The sequence below is a fragment of the Lacerta agilis genome, chromosome 14 (genome assembly GCF_009819535.1).
Source record: "Lacerta agilis isolate rLacAgi1 chromosome 14, rLacAgi1.pri, whole genome shotgun sequence".
NCBI classification, from domain to species: domain Eukaryota; kingdom Metazoa; phylum Chordata; class Lepidosauria; order Squamata; family Lacertidae; genus Lacerta; species Lacerta agilis.
The window spans coordinates 14,833,082-14,856,265 of NC_046325.1; the positions used below are offsets into that span (position 1 = coordinate 14,833,082).

Sequence of the window (23,184 nt, forward strand, 5' to 3'; positions counted from 1 at the left end):
CAGGCATGAATCACGACATTTTTTGTCCAGTTTCTAAAGATTACTGTGTGTGCGCGCACTTCTATTTGTAACGACGGGATGGTTTCTTGTATACATCCTACTACCACTTTAAAATATCTGTAGCAAAAATAATAATAAAAACATCGCAACAAGTAGCAAAATTTGGGTGCTTACTAGAAACCATCTAGTAAAATATATATATTTTAAAACACTGGTGATCTTTCTATTTTATGTAGAACAATCCCCAAGTGGGTTCTGAAGGATAAACTTCTCCACAAAAAAATTTCGGAAGCAGATTGACTTCAAATGTTTACATGCGCAGCGAAAACCTCTCCTAGTCCTTAAAAACGTTCACTTTTTTCTCCCCTCAGGAGATTTCCAGCACTTTTTCAGAGTTCCCTGCCTTTAAAGGGATTTTTTCTTTTGTAGTTAAAAAAGAAGAAGATTCTTCCCACCTCGTAAAGGGATGCACTTTTTCACAAAGATTTTTCTTAATCAATACAGTTTGTAGATGAAGGTACATGACTGAAGAGAATCAAGAAACCTCTGGCCTCAGTAGGAGGCAAATTCTTCTAAGGGCTCATGGGGTTTAGGAGAAGAGGGAAGTTTGGGGTGGGGGTTTGGGGGAGGGTATGTGTAGAAACTGCAACTGGAATTTTTTATATATATAAAAAATCCCATTTATTGACTGGTTTGCATGTTTTTTGGAGTCTGTAAACAAAAATAAAAATAAAAATTGTGGGGCGCAATCCCCACGCACACCACTGTGAGGCCTGTGTCCTTTGAGCAGAGAGTGCCGCTTGCCACTGTCACTCGGGAATGTCGATTACCAATTCATCATCACCATCCAGAGGGTCTTCGCCACTTCCCTCCCCTGTGTCACTGAACATCTGGTGGGGCACCGTACTGAGGATGGTGGGCGGCGGCAGCTTGGGGGTCCCGCGGGGCGAAGGAAAGGGCAACCCCACCACCACAGATGAACAGTCAGAGTGGGAGGTGGGGGGCAGCGGGAGCTGCAGTGGGGAAAAGAACAAGAAATTGTGGGTGGGAGAGTGATCCAGGCAGCGCCGAACCTCCTTCTCCTGCCTTGCATTCTCTGGTCCCACACAGAAAGGAGCAGCACGTTGCCCACCCCCGTATGAAATGGCAGAATTTTGCAGAAAATTCCTTCCACACAGAGTAACACTGTACTTATTTTAGCCTGCCCAAGCCCATAACATTTGACGTCTCTTCTAGAACTTTCCATGCTTGCTACCGAGAGCTTAGCGTTTATCCAGGATGTGTAAGGACAGCATGAGCGAGCCTTCCAATAATTTACAGGGTGGGTCTGCAATGTTGTACGTAGCACTGAGACCCACCCAAGAGAACCTCCTCTTTCTGCCATGCCCCACATCGTTTTCTTCTTACAATGCCTCTGTGTCTTTTGGCTAAAAAGGTGCCGTATTGATGGGTTCAAACAATCCCCCATAACAAACAAAAATTGTTCTGTGAGGCAAAGTGAAATTTCCCAGCGGCTCGCTCAGAAAAACCCTCCACAATTCCCAGGGTTCCCTGGAGAGAAGCCATGATACCACAGAGGTTCAAAATGAGTTTTTTTAAGTTTGCAGCCTAGTTGCAGCTTCATTGCTTTTCTGTGTTATCATGCCCTACTGTGTTCAATGAGAATAATTCAATCTACACGTGCATAGAAAACTTCACAATGTGTATGTGTATATCTACATAGAAAAGAGAGAGAAAAACACACCAAAAATTATATTCTATTCTCCCCACCCCCAAATTATATTGCAATACAGCAATATGAGCCCCAAATTTAATTCAGTCCCCTACATTCAGACTTCAACCTGTCCACAGTGGATTGCAGACACCCTCCGCCCCCCCCCACCCCACCCCACCGACACAGTCTAGATGGTACCTTGAGCTTGCGGGGCCTTTGGGGCCGCCTGGCAGAGCGGGTGGCGTTGGCATCAGGTTGGGGGGGCCCAGGCTCAGGCTCTAGTGCCAGGTAGTCAGAGGGGAAGGGAGCATAAGGGGGTGAGGCCAGCTGGGTGGGAAAGAGGTGGAGGCGGGGTGGGGAGATGGAATAAGAAATCAAAGTATGAATGATGAGCATGCAAGCCCCAGAAAGGGGTTCCGAGTAAGAAGCCACACACATACAATTTGAGAAATCTATGCCTGTGAGCTTGAGCTGGTCAAACATCACCACCAACCATCTTAAGATCAGACCAGAAGGCCATCCAATCCAGTCCCCTCCCAGCAACTCATGTTCAGAGGTAGCGTGCCTCTTAATATGGAGGTTCTACATAGCCGTAACAGCTAAGTAGCTTTTGGCAGACCTCTCCCCCTCTGCAGATTTTTCCAAACTTTTCTTAAAGCCACCTGAGCTAGTTGCCACCACACTAGTTGCCACCACACCCCAGCGGCAGCGGACTCTTTAAGCAATTGCACATTTTGTGAAGCAATATTTTCTTTGGTCGATGCTGAATCTTCTCCCCATCATTTTCACTGGGTGAGCCCAAGTTCTGGTATTATGAAAGGGGGGGGGGAGTCTCTCTCCACCTTCTCCACACCATGTGTCATTTTATAAATCTTTTACCACAGCCTTCCCTACTCTAGTGCCTGCCTCAAGTTTCAGATGACAAGTCCCATCAGCCTCAGACTTAATTCTGAATAGACATGCATTAGGATTGCTTGGTTAGTCATCCCTCCCACCTACCCACCCCTAAAAGGCATAAAACTTTAGCCCTTCCTTGGCAGTGGAAGGGTTCCAGTTTCTTGATCATTTTGGCTGCCCTTTTCAAGCAAACGTCAAGCCTTCGTTGAAATGGGCCTTCTCTTTGAGGGGACCGGATGTACATACAAAACATGACTGACTACCCAAACACATTCCTCAGACCCAAACACTGCATGGGTGTGCATTATTATACAAGGTGTAGGTAACTAAACATCACCCCCCCCACCCCGCATACCAGTATGATGAACTCACTTCTCCCAACATATTATGCTATCTCTGGCCAAGGCAGAGAGAGGCTCAATTTCATGTCTATGTTATATAGCATGTTAGCAACCACAAATAAATGTTGTAATAGAAAATAATGAAGCGAAATGGAGGTGGTATGGGAAGGAGAGGGTGAGGAACAGCCTTGGGCGTTCTGACATCCATATCCAATGTCAGTTCAGCCCTTGAAGTTAGGGAAGCCATTTTGAGATAGAGGGCCAGAGTACACATTATGGCCATAATGAGAAACGCTGACAGGAACAGAATACCGCTACTGGCTCAACCGTGGAACTTTTTTGGTTATCCTGCCAAACTCAGCAGCAATACCAAAGACGCCAGAGTGACCATTTTGAATGCTGGCCAAGAATCTTAGCCAGAGTGGGCAATGGCGTTCAAGCGTCTGTCAGCGCAGCCATGTTGGATAGTAGGCCTACACAAGATGAGCGCCTTTGTTTCGTCTTGGCCTCGGAAAGCAAAGGGAACTTCATTGCCACTCTAATCCCTGACAGCATTGCCTCATCTCTATGGTAGGCCATGTTAAAGGTCAGGTTAGCTGAACTAAAATCTAGCCAAGCCATCTCATATTTACCCCACACATTTAAAGCACTAGGTTGCCACTTGGAACAGGCATGGCTTCTTCCCCCAAAGAATTCTGGGAGTTTTGGTAAGGGTGCCGAGAGTTCTTAGAGAGAGCCAGTGTGGTGTAGTGGTTAAGAGCGATAGTTTCGTAATCTGGGGAACCGGGTTCGCGTCTCCGCTCCTCCACATGCAGCTGCTGGGTGGCCTTGGGCTAGTCACACTTCTCTGAAGTCTCTCAGCCCCACTCACCTCACAGAGTGTTTGTTGTGGGGGAGGAAGGGAAAGGAGAATGTTAGCCGCTTTGAGACTCCTTCGGGTAGTGAAAAGCGGGATATCAAATCCAAACTCTTCTTCTCTTCTTCTTCTTAGGGAGCCCCCTATTCCCCTCTCAGAGCTACAATTCCCAGGGTGGTTTAACAGTCAATCCCTCTTCCCAGGGATCTCTATCCCTATCTCTCAGTGGCTTTAAACCTACAGGGCGAAGGTGACCCAAGTCTTTCCCTAGTTCACAGCATCTGAAGGCAGTGCCCGCAAGGTTTGATTTGAGCAGCCCTATCCTACCCAGTCCTTTTACCCAGGCAGAAATGGAGTTACTCACAGAGGTCAAGTAGGGAGATGGCGTCCCTGAAGCCGGGAGCCCAAAGCCGGAAGTTGGCTGGAGGGAAAGGCCTGAAGACGAAGGGGATGAAGCGCTGCCAAGCTGCGGACTTTGTTTTCTGTGGGCAGAGAAGGAGAAAGGAGTTGTGGATGAAAAGTTGCCACGAGCGCAAGCCACAAGGCCAGGGCACCTATGGGCATGGTTTGCGCATGGTGCCAAAGAAATCATACTGAATGGCTCAGTTTACACATCACACATCTACCCTGTACATGCCTATCATTACTCAATTACAATTGGATTTATACCCCACCTTTCCCTTTAAAGAAGCCCAGGGTGCCAAAATAGTAAATACTTTTTTGTATTCTAAAAAATAAAATAAAATCCAGAGTTGCCAGGAACAGTGTCTTTCAGCGATCAAATGTTCAGGTAAAATTTCTCTTGGAAGCCAGTACTGAGGGAGGGAGACACACCTCACCAGAGAGGGCATTTCACAGACTGGGAATGGCCACTGGAAAGACCCGTCACAGGTCAACACCAACCAGGCAGCCCCCAGTGGCAGCTCCACCACCACCACCAAGGCTGTATCTGCTGATCATGTCTCTTCCCCACTTGTACTGGGAGGAAACAAGACAGAAATAAATATTGGTTTGGTTTGTTACGTATTTTGTGTTCTCATTTTGCATTTTTATGCTGTAAACCTCCCTGCAACCTTCGGATGGAGAACGGTATATAAATTTAATAAATGAACTTTAAAAAACAAAGCCATGATAGCTGGCACAGTGTTCAGTCCAACCTTGGGATTATGGTTTGTTTTGCTCCAAAAAAAAAAAACCCCACCACCAGTAAGCCAAGAACAACAAAACATGGCTACAGACCATGGTTTAGTTGGGAGCCACAAAGCCAGGAATGACTGTTTATGTTTCCTCCCAGTATGTTTGGGGTAGGGGAAAGCAGGGGTGATTTGCTTATGCGCCGTAATGTGTGGTTTATGGCTTACTGCGGCATGCAGTGGACAATCAGCAAAACATACATCTTTGCTTCCTGTAAAGATCACCCCCTTGGCATATACCTAAAAGTGGTCCTGCAAAGTCATGTAGGAAAACAACATATGGTCTTTTTGCTTCCTAAAAAGGGAGAACATTTTAAAAACATGCTGAACTTGGGCCAAGCAGAAGGATTCTGCCCACTGGGGGAGCCCACAGAATATATCATCCCGTGGTTGATTGCAGTGATCTTCGACACTGATCCTTACCCTTCATCCTGGGCTCACACACTCACCTCTTTAGGGACTGTGGCTCTGACCCCTTGGGGACCTCCCCATCACTATTGTCAGAGGAGGCTGTTGCCTCCGAGTCTGAAATGGAAAATTAGTTTCAGTCAGATCTCCATACCAACGTTCGGCCGAGGAACTAACATACATGGGGGTAATTTTATCCATACAACACCTTTGCGAGGCAGGTTAGACCACGACACAATTTGGGCTAGATTATCCTGTAATCTTCAAGGCTGAGTGGTGGATTTGAACTTGTGTCTTCCCAGCCTAAGCTCATGCTGCTTCACTGCACTGATTCATATGATCAACTCCTAGCCCAAGAGCTCTTGCCCCAGATCCTCCTCATTTTGGGCCTCAAACTGCCGACATTTAGGATTAAGCTATAATGTCCTTTCAAATTACTTTTAGCTACCAGTCTTTCTACCACCACATTTATTGAATTATACACTACCGTGACATAATCATGACACTGCTCTGTTATCTTGGACAAGGCTGTTACTGCTGCTGTGGAAACATTTCATTTTCTTCCACTTCTTTGCACATGTCCAAGACAGTGTGGGTGGGCCACCCTCCCCAAAGCACACAACCAGAAGAAAGTCGTGAGCCTTGAATTACCTGATGATTCTTCATCCACGTTCTCATACTGGAGCAGGCGATCAAGCAGAAAACTGGAAACAGGAAATGATCAGGAGGAGAGGAAGTCACAATCTCAAATGCAACACTTAATTTCTAAGTGGAGAATGTTTGAGGCCAGCACTCTGCTACCTGCATCAGAAGCCCTGCTCTTCAAACCCAAGTGCACAGAAAATTCAGTAGCAGAAGAAAGGCACTCTGCACGTACACTGAGGCACTTCCCTCTATTTTTAGTGCTCAAAGTCTCAAATACTGCTCTGGTATTGAAAACAAAGTCTGGATCTCAATGATAGACATCTTTGACATAAACTAAGTCCTGCTGCCACCTCCGATATCCTGTTCCTGCTCCCTCCCCTCCAATTATGGAACAGACACCTTTTAAAGGCAGAGCTCGCGTGCAACATTATTAGTAGCTTTTCAGGCAGAAACCAGACAGGTGCAGTTTTCCCTATCATGAGATGCGTTGAGGTCTACTGATTTTCCCCTGTCACATAGCTTTTAAGGACCCAGGAACCCTGCCAAAAAGAGATGGCAACCCTACCTATTATTTATTTGTTTGTAGAATTGATATCCCGCCCTTCATCACTAAAATATTTCATTTCTCCCGCACCAGGCCCATAAGCATCTCTCAGTGTCAGCTCCACAACCTCCCCCATCATCTCCCCATTCTGCATCCCCTCTGCCCTTCTCTGTCGCATCAGCTCACCTTTTATCCCGTGAAACTTTTAAGAGTTTCCTTTGCGCTTTTCTCAGTTCTTCCTGGAAACATTCTTGTTCCTGAGAAATAACCAGAGAGACCATGCAAGTCAGACTGAGACCTTAAAACAATATTAATATTACATTTTTATTCATATTGAACAAAAATTATTTTATTGTGAATGGATGTAAAGGTGGGAAAATTTGTTAAAATTTGTCTCTGTGAGTAAAGTGGGGGGGGGGGGGAAGAAGCTGGTAGTACTGGTTTCTTAACTGTCTAGTGAAATGCCCTTGTAAAATGCATTGACAAAGCCAAAACAATACCTTCCTTGGTGGGAAAGGACTTTTTGTTTTGGAATTTAATCTTAGAGGGGAAGCTGGGAAAGGGGGAGAGATTCCACCCCCCTCCACCTTAAATTAGAAATGGTAGAAGAAAAAAATCCAATGTTGAAACAAACCAGCAAGGTTGTAAGTCAAAAGAATATAAAATATGAATTTTACGATTTGCTTTCAGAATTTAAAAGAGAATTGTGCGAGATAAAGGAAAACGTAGATAAAACAGCTTCTCAAATCCGGGAAAATACTAATTTACTTTCAGAGGCTTTGGGACAACTTAAAGAGGTAAACATACAAACCACTGAGGTGGCAAAGGTTGAGGTGGTAGGCTCGAGGAAAATACAAGGGAAAGTAAGGGTGATCCACAGTAAAAACGGCACCTCGTGTGAATTGATCAGGGAGGATTTTACTTTGATGGAGACGAAACAGGAAGGAAGGGGAAAAGGTATGAGAGGCTACAATATGTGGTGGCAATGTAAAGTTATTAAGAAGGCCTGGGAGGTAACATACAGGTGAAAATCGAAAAATTAGAATATCGTGGAAAGGTTCATTTCTTTCAGTAATTCAACTTAAAAGGTGAAACTAATATATGATAGACTCATGACATGCAAAGCAAGGTATGTCAAGCCTTTATTTGTTATAATTATGATGATGATTATGGCGTACAGCTGATGAGAACCCCAAATTACCGGTAACAATTTCAACTTTGGGGTTTTCATCAGCTGTACGCCATAATCTTCACAATTATAACAAACAAAGGCTTGACATATCTCGCTTTGCGTGTCATGAGTCTATCTCATATATTAAACTCCAGTAGCTAATGAAAACAATCGCTTACATAAATGGACTTTTCCACGATATTCTAATTTTTCGAGTTTCAACTGTATAAAAATCTGAAGAGAATGTTGAAAATGACATTTGTTTTTTTTAAAAAATAGAAGCTATGATTCTGAAAGGTACAGGACTTAATGGATTTACTGGGCAAAAGAATTTGTTCCTGCACCTGAGAGTGGACACCAGGCCAAGACCAGCCCAACCCCATAGAAGGAAGAAGCCACCGCCAAAGAAGATTGGTAAAATAAATTAGTCAACTATGCAGGACATATTAGGCAATTTGAAACCCAAAAGGACATTGGTTTTCTCTCTTTTTTCTTTTATAAATAAGGGAAATGTTTAAAGCATAACCTTTGTAGATAGGCTTTTACATTAGTTGAACTTTTAAAAGTCACTTGTAATAAGATGAATAGGCCTAAGGTTTAAAAATTGCATTGTCAAGAATATAAGATTTTAAGGACGTGCATGAATAAGAGTAAAATAATGGAACCAGAAGGGGGAGTGGAGGGAAGTCTATTAAGATTACGGTCTAAGTTTTTTAATGTGAATATTATTATTGCTTTTTATTTTGGTTGTTTTTGGAAAATTAATAAAATGTTATCAAAAAAAGAGAGAAAAGAATGCCAACCCGTTAGTCAGCCATTCTGGAATTAATTGCAGGACAACAAAGTGTGATTTTTGCAAGCTCTTGTGATAACTATGAGAATTATATTTTGAACCTGAAAGGATAAATACCCACCATCTAAACTCTTGCTACATTTGAACCTACTTTTTAGAAATGCAAATCTCGCTTGGATATCTTTTTGGACAGCAAATATTGAACTATATGTCTAAACTAAAATTGATGTATTGACAGTTACTGTATCATTAATGTGAGCCGACAAGAGTTTTTCTTTTACTTTCCTTTTGTTTTCCCCCCCCCCTTTACTAAATTAGCAATAAACATTTTTTTTTAAAAAAAAAAAAACACTGTCAAATCACTTAATCAAATAATATTTATATGCCAGAGGGAAGGGGTGCTTTTTTGATTTCTACCAAAGGGTCAGCTCTGCCCCCAAAAATCATCACTATCTACAATGAGGGGGGGAAAGTATTTTATCCCCTGCTAAATTTGCCCGTTTGCCCTCTGACGAAGAAATGACCAGTCCATAATTTTAATGGTAGGTTTATTGTAGCTGTGAGAGACAGAACAACAACAGGAAAAACCCCAGAAACCCAGAAGACAAAAGTCAGAGATTGATGTGCATTATAATGAGTGAAATAAGTATTTGATCCCCTATCAACCAGCCAGATGTCAGGCTACCTGGTATTTTCACTGTATGTAACTAGCTGATATTAGAAGCACCTGCTGTAAGGGAGAGGTCTTACCTATAATCCCATCTCGTTACAGTACCTGTACAAAAGACACCTGTCGACAGAAGCAATCAATCCAGCAGATTCCAAAGTAGCCACCATGACCAATACCAAAGAGCTGTCCAAGGATGTCAGGGACAAAATTGTAGACCTGCACAAGTTTGGACTGGGCTACAAGACTATTGCCAAGCAGCTTGGTGAGAAGGTGACAACAGTTGGTGCAATAATTCGCAAATGGAAGAAACACAAAATAACGGTCAACCTCCCTCGGTCTGGGGCTCCGTGCAAGATCTCATCTCGTGGAGTTGCAATGATCATGAGAACGGTGATGAAGCAGCCCAGAACTACACGGGGAGAACTTGTCAATGATCTCAGGGCAGCTGGGACCATAGTCACCATGAAAACAGTTGGTAACACAGTACGCCGTGAAGGACAGATGTTGCAGAGCCTGGAAGGTCCACTTGCTCAAGACAGCACATGTACAGGCCCGTCTGCAGTTTGCCAATGCATATCTGAATGACCCAGGGGAGAACTGGGTGAAAGTGTTGTGGTCAGATGAGACCAAAATCAAGCTCTTTGGCATCAACTCAACTCGCCATGTTTGGAGGAGGAATGCTGTCTATGACCCCAAGAACACCATCCCCACCGTCAAACGTATTATGCTTTGGGGGTGTTTTCCTGCTAAGGTGACAGGACACCTTCACCATGTATTGTCAAATCTTGGGTGAGCACCTCCTTCCCTCAGCCAGGGCATTGAAAATGGGTTGAGGATGGGTATTCCAGCATGACAATGACCGAAAACACACAGCCAAGGCAACAAAGGAGTGGCTCAAGAAGAAGCACATTAAGGACCTGGAGTGGCCTAGACAGTCTCCAGACCTTAATCCCATCAAAAATCTATGGAGGGAGCTGAAGGTTTGAGTAACTACACATCAGCCTCGAAATATTACTGACTTGGAGAGGATCTGCAAAGAGTGGGACAAAATACCTCCTGAGATGTGTGCAAACCTGGTGGCCACCTACAAGAAACGTCTGACCTCTAATTACCAGCAAGGGTTTTGCCACCAAGCACTAAGTCATCTTTTGCAAAGGGATCAACTACTTATTTCACTCATTATAATGCACATCAATCTCTGACTTTTGTCTTCTGGGTTTCTGGGGTTTTTCCTGTTGTTATTCTGTCTCTCACAGCTACAATAAACCTACCATTAAAATTATGGACTGGTCATTTCTTCGTCAGAGGGCAAACGGGCAAATTTAGCAGGGGAACAAATACTTTTTCGCCTCACTGTACATAGCACGACATTTCACACTAGTCTTCTATTCCTTTGTTTCATAGAGATTCCTTGCTGTTCTGCTGGTTTTAAAATGCCTTCATTGAATATACTGTAAATGTTTTAACTGTGGTGAGCTGCTCTCCAGACTGAAGAGCAGGATATTAAATGGCTATAAGAAAGCACTTCACACAATTCTTTTTTAAAATGGTCAGACAATAACCCTGCAAAGTAGGTTAGCACTATAAGCTCCCACATATTGCTCACTCTTAACCTACAGCTGCCTATCACAGAGCTCATGGTAAATATAAGATTTGAAACAGGAATGCAGAACAGAAACAGCTTCTCCAGTTCCCTGCTCCCCAAATCCCCAGAAGAGCCCCCCAAACCTAGCACACACCCTCCACGTCACACTAGGTTTCGAAAGATGAAATCCTAGGCATGGTTTTTTTTAGGGAACAAACCCCACTGAAACCAACCCCGCTCTGAGCTCCCTTACAAGTGAGCAGGCTATCCAGTCTCGGTCCAATAAAGTTTTTAAGATCTACTCGGCTCTCCCTATAAAAACAAAAGCGCGGGTTGATTCAACAGATCTTAACTCAGGACCCCCCACGTGCTCTTTCACCCCACGAGACCAGGATGCCCACAATGTTTTGGACACATGGAATCGGAAGCATGATGACACAGCATAAACTGCCCACCCTCGGCTCCCACCCTGTTTCTCATTCATCCGTAACTCACGCTGCTGCCTGCAAACGTAAATACTGCCGCCACCTTCAAAAATAACATTACCTGCTCCCCCAGCGGTCCTTCCCTCCAGTGCCTCCCCTCTCCCCACCGCCCCCCCCCCTCCAAGCTCCTCACATAGATCAGGAACTTCAGCCTTCTCTTCAAGGCCCTGTAGCGCCTTTTGTAGCCCCCGCTGCCAGGATCAGGCTCTCCCGCCCCGTTCATGCCCACCTGGGGGAGCAACTGGAGGCAAGAACTGAGACTGGGAAGAGAGAGAGCGCGGAGTGGTGGTGGGGTGGGAAAGGTTACAGTGGAAGAACTACATTTCCCGGCGTGCTCCGGGAAGAAACCTCAGCAAAGCGGATGGGCAGGAGGAGCAGGACTACGACTCCCAGCATGCCTCGGGGCGGGGAGGCTCTTTCCACAACAACCAATCCCCGAATTTTTAATTTTTTATTATCTGGAGTACCTATTATTCAAACATGGCGCTTTTGAGAGGCCCAAACTCAGGGAATTAAACAAAGGGCAGCGCTGCGTAATATAAAGACAACGTTTCCTAATTGGACGCGCGTTGGCTTGTCACACCCGGAAGTACCCGTTACCTACCCGTTGCTACGGGCACGTACGCGTTGCAAAGACTACGTTTCCCGTCATGCCCAGCGACGCCGTCGAATCCCCTCCCATTGGCTCATTTGCGAACCACACCTCTCGTGCCCTGCGTCGCTCCCCTATTTCTCCACCCGCCACCGTGAGAGGCTCCTCCGGTCGCTGCTGCTGCGGTCGCTGTTACCCGGGACTACAATTCCCAGTAAGCCTTGCGGGGAGAAGGACCGCTTCAGCTCGGAGGAGCCCGTTGGCGGGAAAGGATGGCAGCGGATCCCGCGGAGCTGCAGAGCATGGAAGCCTTCGTCAGGGCTCTTTTCCAGGAAAAGCCCGATCTCAGGTGAGAGTCCGAGGCTGCTCAAGGCTTCCAGCTGAGGGGGCGCCTGCAAGGCTTAAGCCAAAGCCGGGGCCGGCGGCGTTTGGCCCTGAAACCTGCTTTTCGCGCTCGGAACTAAGGAAGACTGGGGTGCACCTGAGAATGTGCAGAGTGCGTTTGCCCCACCGCTGAAGTAAACCGCACAGCCGGCCCCTTTCGCGTCGGGGAAGGCGGTGGGGAAAGGCGCTTCCTCGGGAATGGGTGTGACACGAGAAAAGATTGAACCGCTGAGCACAAACCCGCTGGCACCTTTTGCCAAGAAGATCTGGTCGTGGTCAGTCGCTGGCCGGGGGTGGGTGGGTGTCCAGAATATCCCTCTGACATACTAAGGACGGTGGATCCTGAATCTCTTTTACAAACTTACACCTGCTGATACACAATTAAAGAATTCCTTCCAGTAGCACCTTAGAGACCAACTAAGTTTGTTATTGGTATGAGCTTTCGTGTGCATCTTACCAATAACAAACTTAGTTGGTCTCTAAGGTGCTACTGGAAGGAATTGTTTTATTTTGTTTTGACTACAGCAGACCAACATGGCTACCTACCTGTAACTAGAACTATTGATAAACAGATGCTCTACTGACATCTTAACAGATACATGCCAGACCAGTTTTCCAGGGAGGGGTAAGCCCCTTACATGCCAAGCAATTTTATCTATTAGCAGGATTTACAAGTGAACTATTTTGGGGGAGGTATTCTCCCTCATCTCCTTCCTTCTACTGCAGAGAAATAGTTGAGGTCATTTAAGAGAATCTAAATGGCTTCAGAATTACTCGCTACATCTTTTCAGAATATGGTTTATATACCTATGTATGTGCATCCATCCTGTGTATTTTGAACATTTATTTTATTGTTTTAACATCTTGGAGTTGGGCGGGCGGGGTGGGTACACATATAGGGTGGTGCTGTGGTCTAAACCATTGAGCCTCTTGAGCTTGCCAATCAGAAGGTTGGTGGTTCAAATCCCCAGGACGGGGTGAGCCCCCTTTGCTCTGTCCCAGCTCCCGCTAACCTAGCAGTTCGAAAGCACACTAATGCAAGTAGATAAATAGGTACTGCAGCAGCGGGAAGGTAAACGGCGTTTCCTTACACTCTGGCTCCTGTCACAGTGTTCTGTTGTGCAAGAAGCGGTTTAGTCATGCTCGCCACATGACCCGGAAAGCTGTCTGGGGGCAAATGCTGGGTCCCTCAGCCTGAAAAGTGAGATGAGCATCGCAATTCAATAGTCACCTTTGATTGGACTTAACCGTCCAGGGGTCTTTTACCTTTTACACACATAGGCCAGTTCTCTGGTAACAAGCCCAATGTCTAGGATGAGTGAGCCCACAGACACCAGCTGTGACCATTTAGCTCAAGTACTAAACCGGGAGGTTGTGGACATGTAAAATCCTACATGGCTAAGGACCTACATACTCTGTGCATTGCCTGCTCCCATATAAGCCTGCCCATATGTTGTATTTATCAAGCACTTGCTACATGGCAACACACAAGAAGGTGCTCTCAGGACTGGCAGATCAATAACAGAATGCCCTCCTTTCTCAGATTTAACAGGTGCCGACGCTGTTGGGCTTTTGGTGCCAAATAAAAATGTGTTTATTTGCCCCAGCTTTCGGTTAATCCGTTCATTGGTGCTGGAGATGGGTATGTTTGTCTTGCTGGTTCCGTGTGACTTGGTGGCTGTTGATATTTTATTATTGTATTGTTTTTATATGCATTGGAACTGGAGATGAAACTGGAAATGAAATTAACAATGAATGTGTCACTATTCAACAAAAGCCTAATTCCTCACCATTATTGCTTTCTCTTGCAGCATCCTCACGAATGCTATGGTCCGGAAGAAATATCTCCTCCATGCCGGGCGGAAGAGTATGGCTAAAGAGCAAAAGGAGCAACTCAAGCAGCTGGTGGAACAAGAGTTAGACCGGATGGAGGTGCGGGCAATGTTAGCGGGCAAAGGGCAGGGCAGCACTTTCGCTGGGAGAGCCAGCTGGAGAGAGAGGGAAGGTGTGCTGTGCCACCGGGGGGCAGTGAAAGGCGTCCAAATGGTTAAAGCTGGAAACTTTTCATTTTGATGTCATCTACAGGAGGATGATACCGCAAATGCCGTAGAGTTCGTGGCAGAATTCAAGACTCACGTCAACTCCACGAGCCAGAAGCGACCTCGCTGCAACTTTGATACCTCTGGCGAGGAGTTAGAAATCCAAGAGCTGAAGAAGCAGCGAACTGGAACCATGCTAGGTACGTGACAAGGTTGCAAAATGCTGTCCTGTATGCAAATACTCCCTGGCGTAGTCTTTAGTCTCTCGCTTGTGGAAGGGTCTTTCTTAAGGTTGGGTTTTCCACAATTATTTGTAAATGGCAGGCAGGCAGTTTTTTGGGAATGATTATTTTTCCCACCTGTTTACCATCCTTTCCTTGTGATTTGCAACCGCAGGGGAGTATCTGAGACTCTTGGAGCATGAGAGTCTGTGTGTGTGTGTGTGTGTGTGTGTGTCTGTTGTGTGATTGTTTAAAGCCATTGCACAGTACATGAGGAAGTGCTGCTACTTACCTGTCCGATATGCACTGATTTCAATTTGCTTGGATGACCTTGCTTTCTGGCAGGAAATTGCTGGGACCTTCCTCTGAAGGACATGCAGTCCAGATAATGGACTGATAGCAGCACATAATTGAAATCAGCTTCTCTTGTTTTAAAAATCCAGTCTTCTATCCCACACTGAGGCCCTTCCATCCATCACTGATGGCTTGCTTAGCTTCAGCCAGATTCCTGCATCATAGAATTGTAGAGTTGGAAGGATTCTGTTAGTTATGTTGAGAATTACCTTAATGGAGATCTGTGTTGGCTGCATTTTTATGTGTAGAGAGAAAGGGCTTTCACAGAAAGCCCGTGGTTACCTCCTTTATAGGCTCTCTGCCGCTTTCAGAACACATTTTTAAATGTATAAAAGAATGGAAAAGCTATATGCCCTTGGAACACTAGCATGTCTCTTAATTATCAAAATGCAGAGACAAAATAGAAAATTCTTTCCAGTAGCACCTTAGAGACCAACTGAGTTTGTTCTTGGTTGGTCTCTAAGGTGCAACTCAGTTGGTCTCTAAGGTGCAACTCAGTTGGTCTCTAAGGTGCTACTGGAAAGAATTTTCTATTTTGTTTCGACTATGGCAGACCAACACGGCTGCCCACCTGTAACTGGAAAAATGCAGAGAGTTTTTCATGTAAGGGGGAACATTCATTCGTGTTTTCTGAACACACATTACCTCCACCACTGTTGGCTTTCTCCTCCATGGGTAGATCCCTGTTCTGGCTTGAGCCTAAAAACAGGCCTCGCAGGGAGGAGGCGGCCATAAGGGAAGCACCACATCTTCTGAGTGTAGATGATGGTGGTCTGAGGTGGTAGAACATCTCTGGGCTATTTGCCTGGAACTCAGGTTGGCACTACTGCGGTGCCACGTCATACCTGCTCTGCATTGGTGCGAAGTCAATTGATTAGTGGGGCAGCACCTGCACTTGGGAACTCCCTGCCTCTTGAGATCAGGCTGTCGTCTTCACTGTACGCTTTTCGGCGCCTGCTAAAAACATTCTTTTTTTTTTAGACAAGCTTACCCAGATGCTTGGAAAGCTGAGGTAGTTTTGATCTGTTTTAGTATTTTAACTCTTGTACGTTTTACAGAAGGGCTGTGAACCTACTTTATTGTTTTATCTTTTCGTAGACCGCTTTGAGGTTTGTTAGTTTTTTACAATCAAGTCGTGTATATATTTTATGAAATAAATAATAAATAAATACTGAGTCTCTAAACACTTTTAATAAACACTTACCCTTTAAAAAAAAGTTATGTTACTATTTTTCCTTTATTTATGGTATTTCAGGTTTGTAATTCTTCTCTCTCCAGTAGAAAATAGGACAGTGGGATATTGTTATGCTCCACTTTCTTGAAAGCAGTAAAAACACCATCCTTCCCAGAGGCTTCTAAGTTGCCCCTCTGCAAGCAGCAATTCGTTTTTTTCTGCCCTTGCTTGAAGCAGGCCAGTTTAATCACTGGTGTTGTTTGGGCCTTTAACTGCTGTTTTCTTGTGAGTGCAGTTACATTGTGTGTGTTTGGTTTGCCCTTTTTTGAGGTTTTTCCCCTCAGCAGGTTGTTTTTTGTTTGTTATTAGATGGGTTTTTACCTCAGATCACCGATTCCTACTTGCTTTCCTCTGTGGCATTTTCTCTCCTCTGCTGGTTGCTAAATTAATTCTACTGAGTCGGCAAATAAAATTGTGTTTTTTATTCTTTGCTTTTAAAAAAAAATCCGAACATACATTAAAAAGAAACAGGGTGGGAAATAATTTGAATTAAAGTTGGATACGGGTGTATTCCTCATAATGGGTTGCTATGCATTACAGGGCTATGCTATTATGGAGGGGGCACTCGTGACCCTATTGGCTCCACCACCAGCAGTTGCGACAACATTGGGGATGCCTGGTCGCCTGCAGACAGTTGTTAACTTGCCACAGGTGACCAGGCAAATTTGCAGCCAGGTAGACTGATTAGTGCCCCTTCTCAATATCTGTCATGTTGCTCACTTTTTATTTTCCAGAAGTCGAGTCTGATGATGAAGATTCTGGGATTGATTCCAAGAAGATACCACTCCATTGTGACCCTAAGCATGTTGGAGCTGGGAAATCTTCTAGTTCCTCCGACCAACGAGATTCCGGAGCAGAAGGGCAGGTTGGCGGATCTGAGAGTGATGGGCAAATTGCAAAGAAGATAAAGAGGGAAGGACCCCAGAGGGGAAAAGGTAGCAAACCAACCAGGGGGCAGCAGAGCAGGAGACAGAGAGAACGATCAGGGAGTGAGTCAAAGGAGACAACAGAAGAAGAACAGAGTGACCTTGAAGAGATTAGAAAACAGAAGGCAGCAAAAGGCCAAAGAATTGAATCAGAGAGTGACTTTGAACAAGAGCTAAGCAACTACATGCCCCAGAAAAAGAAAGGGTTTGGCAAACAACAGAAGCGGACTGAGACAGTGGACAAAGGAAAGAACAGAAATATGGATGAGCAAAGGATAAAAAAGGAAGAAGAGTCGGAAGAGGACATGGAGCTGCCCAAGGCACAAAAAATGTGCAAGGGGGGAAGAATTGATTGGAGTGAGAGTGAAGAGGAGATGAAGGGCAGTGGCGGGGGAAAGGCTCAGAACAGGCCAAGACGAAGACATTTGAAGGATCAAGGTGAGAGTGAGAGTGAGGATGAATCAGAGAGCGATTCAGAGGAAGGGCAGCCCAGCAGGCAAAACAAGATGAGGAGAAATAGTAAACAAAGCAGGGAAAGTGTGAGGGCAGAGGAGCTGGGGAGGGATTCAGACAGTGCCGGAGGCAAAAGTTGGACGAAGAAGGAAATGCACAACGCAGCAAGGGGGGCAAGTGAGAAATGGAGCCATAACTCAGAGAGCGATTCTGAAGACGATGGGGAGTTCAAGAGGCAGGCCAGCAAAGGAATGAAAAAGACACACAAGAGGAAGGAACTGGAGGAGAAAAAGCAGGGAAAGCATAAGCTTCCCAAGCGAAGCACAAGCAGGGAAGAATCGGAAAGCGAGACAAATGAGTGTAAGAGCTCAGAGCAAAAAAGAAAAGGGACCAAGAAGCCCAGCAGTAGCAAAGATGAATCGTGCAGTGAGACAGAGGAGATGGAAAGGGGCAAAAGCAAATCCAAGATGTCTGGGAGCAGTGACAAATCAGAGGATGGGTCAGAAGAGTGGGGAAGTGGGAAGCGGAGAAAGAAAAGAGAGCTTAAAAAGAAGGGCAAGAGTGTGTCTGGGAGCGAATATAGCTCAGAGGAAGAGTCGCTGATAAAGAAAGGAGAGAGGTCCCAGACAATGCATACCATCGCTGAAAAGGATCTGGAGACAGATTCAGAGGACAGTGGAAGTGAATTGGTGGGAAGGAAAAAAGGCCAGCAGAAGACGGGAATGCAGAAGCCCCAAAGAAGGAGGGAAGTGAATTCAAGCTCAGGAGATGAAGATGACCCCCGTTCTTCCAAACGCAAAGGAAAGGTAAGGAGCTCTTTGCTTGGCAATGCCAAACATTTATTTATAGCTCAGTACAATTGCGGGCACAGTTCGTCCTCTCCCTCCCCGGCCCCCAGCGTGTGTTAAGATATTCCCAAGACTGATATTTACTCAAGTCTTTTGTGTTCCAGGTGGCAGTTCCAGCACCATAATGTGGTCAGTCTATATTCAGCCTGGCCATGGAGTGTAGTCTGGCACAAGCTTTTGTTCTCGAAAGTAACCTGAATCATTGTGCGAATGTCAGGCACGCAGGGAGCACAGAGTTTTGGGATTAATGGCCAGTGGGGCCCTCAGTCTAAGCAAGCTGCCCACCTTTACTCTTTCCTTTTGCTTCTATATCGAAAATCAAATTTGTGTGTGTGTATTTTAACTATGCATCCTGCCTTTCAGGATACACATCCTTCCAAGGCATTTCACTTAAGACCATAGGAAGAGAGTCTCAGACCATTGGCCCATCTATCTCATTGTTGTCTACATTGACTGGCAGCAGCATCTTTCCCAGCCCTGTGTGGAGAGGTTGGGGATAGAGCCTGGGGACCTTCTGCATGAAAAGCTAAAGCCCTTCCACTAGCATGCAGCACCCAAAAGGGATATAAGGCACAGTGTGGTTATTCTAAAGGAATTGATGCCTTTTGAAAATACAGCGTTTTTATGGACCCCATGTCAGGTTTTGCGATCTCTTCCCCATTACCCACCTGCTGCAGGACAAAGAGCATCACTCCAGGAAGCATGAGGAGCACTCTTCAATCCGACGCCTGAAACGCTACATCCGGGAGTGCGGTGCCCATCGGAATTACAAGAAGCTGCTTAGCGGTTGCCACTCCCGCAAAGCTCAGTTGAAGGTGCTCAAAGAGGAGCTGGAAAACCTCGGCCTGAAGGGTAGGTGCAAGTTGGATGCTTTAGGCAGAAACTGGGACAGGCAGGAAAAGCCTATTTTCAAGGGGAGGAGAGAGGGAGAGAGAGGCTGGATCCAGGAACTAAGAGTCAGCAGCACTGTGTGTGCTTGCTTCCAAACCCCACATTCAGACCAAGGAAGTTGTGGATGCTGCAACCAGCCTGTAGGAGTTACGCACGCACAGCCCATGTTCAAAGTCAATGGCTGATCTTGTCAAAACAAAATGAAATAAAAAAATTCCTTCCAGTAGCACCTTAGAGACCAACTAAGTTTGTTCTTGGTATGAGCTTTCATGTGCAATGTGCATGCACACTTCTTCAGATACCTGAAGGCTGATCTTGTGCGATTATGGAAAGAGCTGTTGGGAGTCCCATGGCCACACGCGCCGCCTTCACTACTGCAATTCCTACTTGGGGGTCCTCTGGTTCAGAAATTTAAACAGGTGTCTCTGGAGACTTATCTTTTACAGCCCCAAAAGCCAGATTCTTTACATATCTTTTAATGTGTTGGACGACTGTTCCTTCTGTTTCAGCATTGGCTGCCAGTGACTCTCCAGCACTTTAGGCAGGGGACTTTTCCAGCCCTAACTGGTGATGCCAAGGCTTGAAGCGTGGACCTTCTGCATGCAGAGCATATGTTCTGTCACTGCGCTAAAGCCCTTCTCTAGTTTCTCCCATCCATCAAGGTTTCTTTGGTTTGTGAGACTTGAAGAGAACTTGCTTTCATAGAATCATAGAGTTAGAAGAGACCACAAGGGCCATCCAGTCCAACCCCCTGCCAAGCAGGAAACACCATCAAAGCATTCCTGACAGATGGCTATCAAGCCTCCACTTAAAGACCTCCAAAGAAGGAGATTCCACCACACTCCTTGGCAGCAAATGCCACTGTCGAACAGCTCTTACTGTCAGGAAGTTCTTCCTAATGTTTAGGTGGAATCTTCTTTCTTGTAGTTTGAATCCATTGCCCCGTGTCCGCTTCTCTGGAGCAGCAGAAAACAACCTTTCACCCTCCTCTATATGACATTCTCACTACTACATCCCCACGTTTGAATTTGTACCCATCAGGCTCTTTTAAAGGCGCTGTACCTCAGGGAAATTACAGCAACATCTTTTTCAGAGTGTGGCTATTTTTGAGTCTTACCCTTCTGAGCACAGGGGGATGCTTGCCCATGTGTCTCACTTCTTGGCCTGTGTTTTCCCTCCCCTTTTCTCAGGGGCACCATCTCTGGCCAAGTGCAAGGCCTTGAAGCAGAAGCGGGAAGTGGCCGCCGAAATTGCTTCGCTTGATCTCTGCAACATCATAGCCACACAAGGTAAAGGTGGAAGGAGCCAAAGAGAAGGGGCATGGCTAGTGGTAGATAGGAAGAAACCTGGAAACTTTTAACTTCCTGATTTCTGCCTTTGTTTTGCATGTGTATTTGAGCCTACCTGCCCCGTGCAGGGTGATATCCAGCTAAGTCACACTGAGAGCAGGCCCACTGACATCAGTGGATTTAACATACTAAAGCCCATTTGATTTCAGCACTCCCACTGTTTGATTAACATTTAATATCGCTCATCGTCTGGTGGGAAAACTGGAAATCAGACTTTGGGCTTGTGATGCTTCTTCCCAATCTTGGATATGCTACTTTTTTAATTGATTGTTGTTTACTTCCAGTCTTGTTTTTGCGTCTTATTTCTGACCAAAGGATGCACGTCAACAGTTCCTTTTGGTGATCAAGTAAATACTACAGATATTCCAGATTCTTTTTTCCCCCTTCTTTTTCTTTTGCATGCATGCATGCAGGGAGGGCGGGGAAGGAAAAAGGGCACGGGTGTAAGAAAAATGATGGTGGACTTTTAGGGGTGTTGTTTGGATGGGAGGGGAGTGAATGCTGTAAGAGGGGAGAAGCCAAGAGGGGGTTTTGCTTGAAGGCATGTGCTTCACATCTTGTGGTTGTGAGCACAGAGCAAGTGGGCTTGGTCCATGGAGGCCTGCAAGTATCCTTAGAGCCGCAGCTGTTGCCTCTTCATGTGAAACTCTTTTCTGTCTCTCTCCGCCACCCCCCTTTTCTTCACACAGGCCGCCCAAGGCGTCAAAATGTCTGGAGTCTCTACAGCAAGCCTAAGCAGCTCGGCTCCCCAGAAGATTCACCCATCCACAGTCCTGTTAGGGACTGGTCCCACCTTAAAGGTGTCATCAGTTCAGATGGGGAAAGCGATTGACTCCAGGGTTGGAGGAAGCGTAGGCATTCGTGGGTTGCTTGTTGCCCTAGTTTTGAGGGGAAACGCAAGTTGGTCTGACCCTGACAACCAAGAGAGAGGGCGTTGTGATGTTTTTGGCCCATTTCCCCCCCACTCGACATGCATGACAAAACAAAGATAATGTTAATATTTTTGTTGCCGTTTCCCCATCACCAGCATGAAAGGCGGGACACACATGTCTCTGCTGAGGGCAAAGGTTCATCCCTTCCCAAAAATATTTGTACTGCTAAGGGAGATGGGCAGAAAGAGAGAGCACCAGTTCCTTCAAATAGCTGTATTATAGTTGCGGTATGGTCACCTTCTCCTGTGACCCTTCTTTCCAAGAGTGAACAAGAATCCTAAACAAGAACACATGCAAGAGTATATTGCAAAGGAGGGGGTGTGGGGCTTCATTTCCCACATGGTCTGGTACCTTGCCTCTTTTCATATTTTGTGGCATTCTCTTCCCTCTGGGCACCTCCTAAAGGAGAACGAAATTGATTCACTTGGTTGGAGGACAGATGTGCCTTTGCAATGTGGACCACATTTAATTATGGATGTTATTCTGGAGATTTTACAGCTAAAATGTATTATATTTGTTAATAAATGTTGGACTTTCTAAGTGAGACTCCGTACACCCTCCCGATTGCTCTTTTCATGAACATATAGGCTGAGTAATTCACCATAATCCCAACAACTGATGCGGAAGCTGGATCTGTCAAAACGTCTTAATTATTGCAGCTTTTCCTAGAAGGGCAAACTTCTAGATCTCGTGGAACCAGAGGCTCTAGCATATTGGGAATGGAGCTTCTGTGGCTGCGTGGCTCTTCCCCCTGTAACATGACCCCACACTGCTGGGGAGTGCAGGTGCTGTGGGCTGCAGTGACCTCACCCATTTGGCTACAGACTTGGCTTATTCACACCGATGCACACACCCCTACAGTCTAAGAATCGGCCACAGGGAAGTTGCTCCAGATCCCTTAACGTTGCCTCACTTGCCCAGACTTCTCATCCTGTCACGGCAACATGCTTTGTACCGATCTTTGAATGCATACAAAAAATGGCAGTGGAGAGTTTTGCAATAGCTAAAGAAAGTTAAAATATAGCAAGGTCCTAATAAAGTATATGGGTGTGGCATGTGCTGACTAGCCAAGGATTAAATCTAGGCTCTTAAGCATACGAAACATATGCTCTATCATGGAGCTGTGTGGTCCCTCTCCCTCACATGAATGCAAAAACAAAACAAAACACCATTTTATGAAACTCAAAAACCAATAGGCAATAACACTGCAGGGAGCGGCTCGTTTACATTTTTTATATTTATTAAGATATTTTGTCATTGAACTGAAGCAATAAGAAACCCTAACTTTAATTAATATAGATTTTTTTTTTCTTTTAATCCTCTAGTATTTACAAAGTATACAGAACTGCAGAGGTTTTATGTACATATTCACCACTTGAAAGGAAGACCAGCTTATTATGCTCCATCCCCTGTAACAAGTTCCTCCTCAGACAGCAGTAGTTCTGTTTCTGAGCCCAATTCAGAGATACTTTCGGAGGACAGTATATGCTAAATGTCTCTACACTGACCAGTCCTGTGTTCAGTCTTAGAAGATAGGACTCTTTGTTTGGTGTTAATTCACCTATTAAGATGCCAGGCCTTTGGGGAGATTTTAATGCTCTTCTCTAACTTGGGGGTTCAGTGTCTAATTTTGAAGCAGGAATATGTAGTTGTGCAAGT

General features: G+C 45.4%; 2 protein-coding genes across 3 annotated transcripts; one reads left to right on the forward strand and one right to left on the reverse strand.

Annotated features, from left to right (window-relative positions):
* Positions 1-157: 157 nt before the first annotated feature.
* INO80E (INO80 complex subunit E) lies at positions 158-11,603 on the reverse strand. 2 transcript variants are annotated; one of them, XM_033169768.1, is made up of 7 exons: positions 11,436-11,602; positions 6,785-6,855; positions 6,061-6,113; positions 5,451-5,526; positions 4,173-4,290; positions 1,913-2,041; positions 158-1,013 (listed from the first exon to the last, which is right to left on the reverse strand). In XM_033169768.1, the coding sequence occupies exons 1-7, from the start codon at positions 11,523-11,525 to the stop codon at positions 810-812; spliced, it is 741 nt and encodes a 246-aa protein (XP_033025659.1). In that variant the 5' UTR covers positions 11,526-11,602; the 3' UTR covers positions 158-809. The 2 variants fall into 2 exon arrangements, with proteins under 2 accessions (XP_033025659.1, XP_033025660.1); XM_033169769.1 differs by lacking the exon at positions 1,913-2,041 and having other exon boundaries at positions 11,436-11,603.
* Positions 11,604-12,062: 459 nt separating this feature from the next.
* Positions 12,063-22,071, forward strand: HIRIP3 (HIRA interacting protein 3). Its single transcript, XM_033169958.1, has 7 exons — positions 12,063-12,243; positions 14,090-14,210; positions 14,364-14,517; positions 16,861-18,311; positions 19,031-19,205; positions 20,435-20,533; positions 21,283-22,071. The coding sequence occupies exons 1-7, from the start codon at positions 12,167-12,169 to the stop codon at positions 21,423-21,425; spliced, it is 2,220 nt and encodes a 739-aa protein (XP_033025849.1). The 5' UTR covers positions 12,063-12,166; the 3' UTR covers positions 21,426-22,071.
* The last annotated feature ends 1,113 nt before the right edge of the window (positions 22,072-23,184 follow it).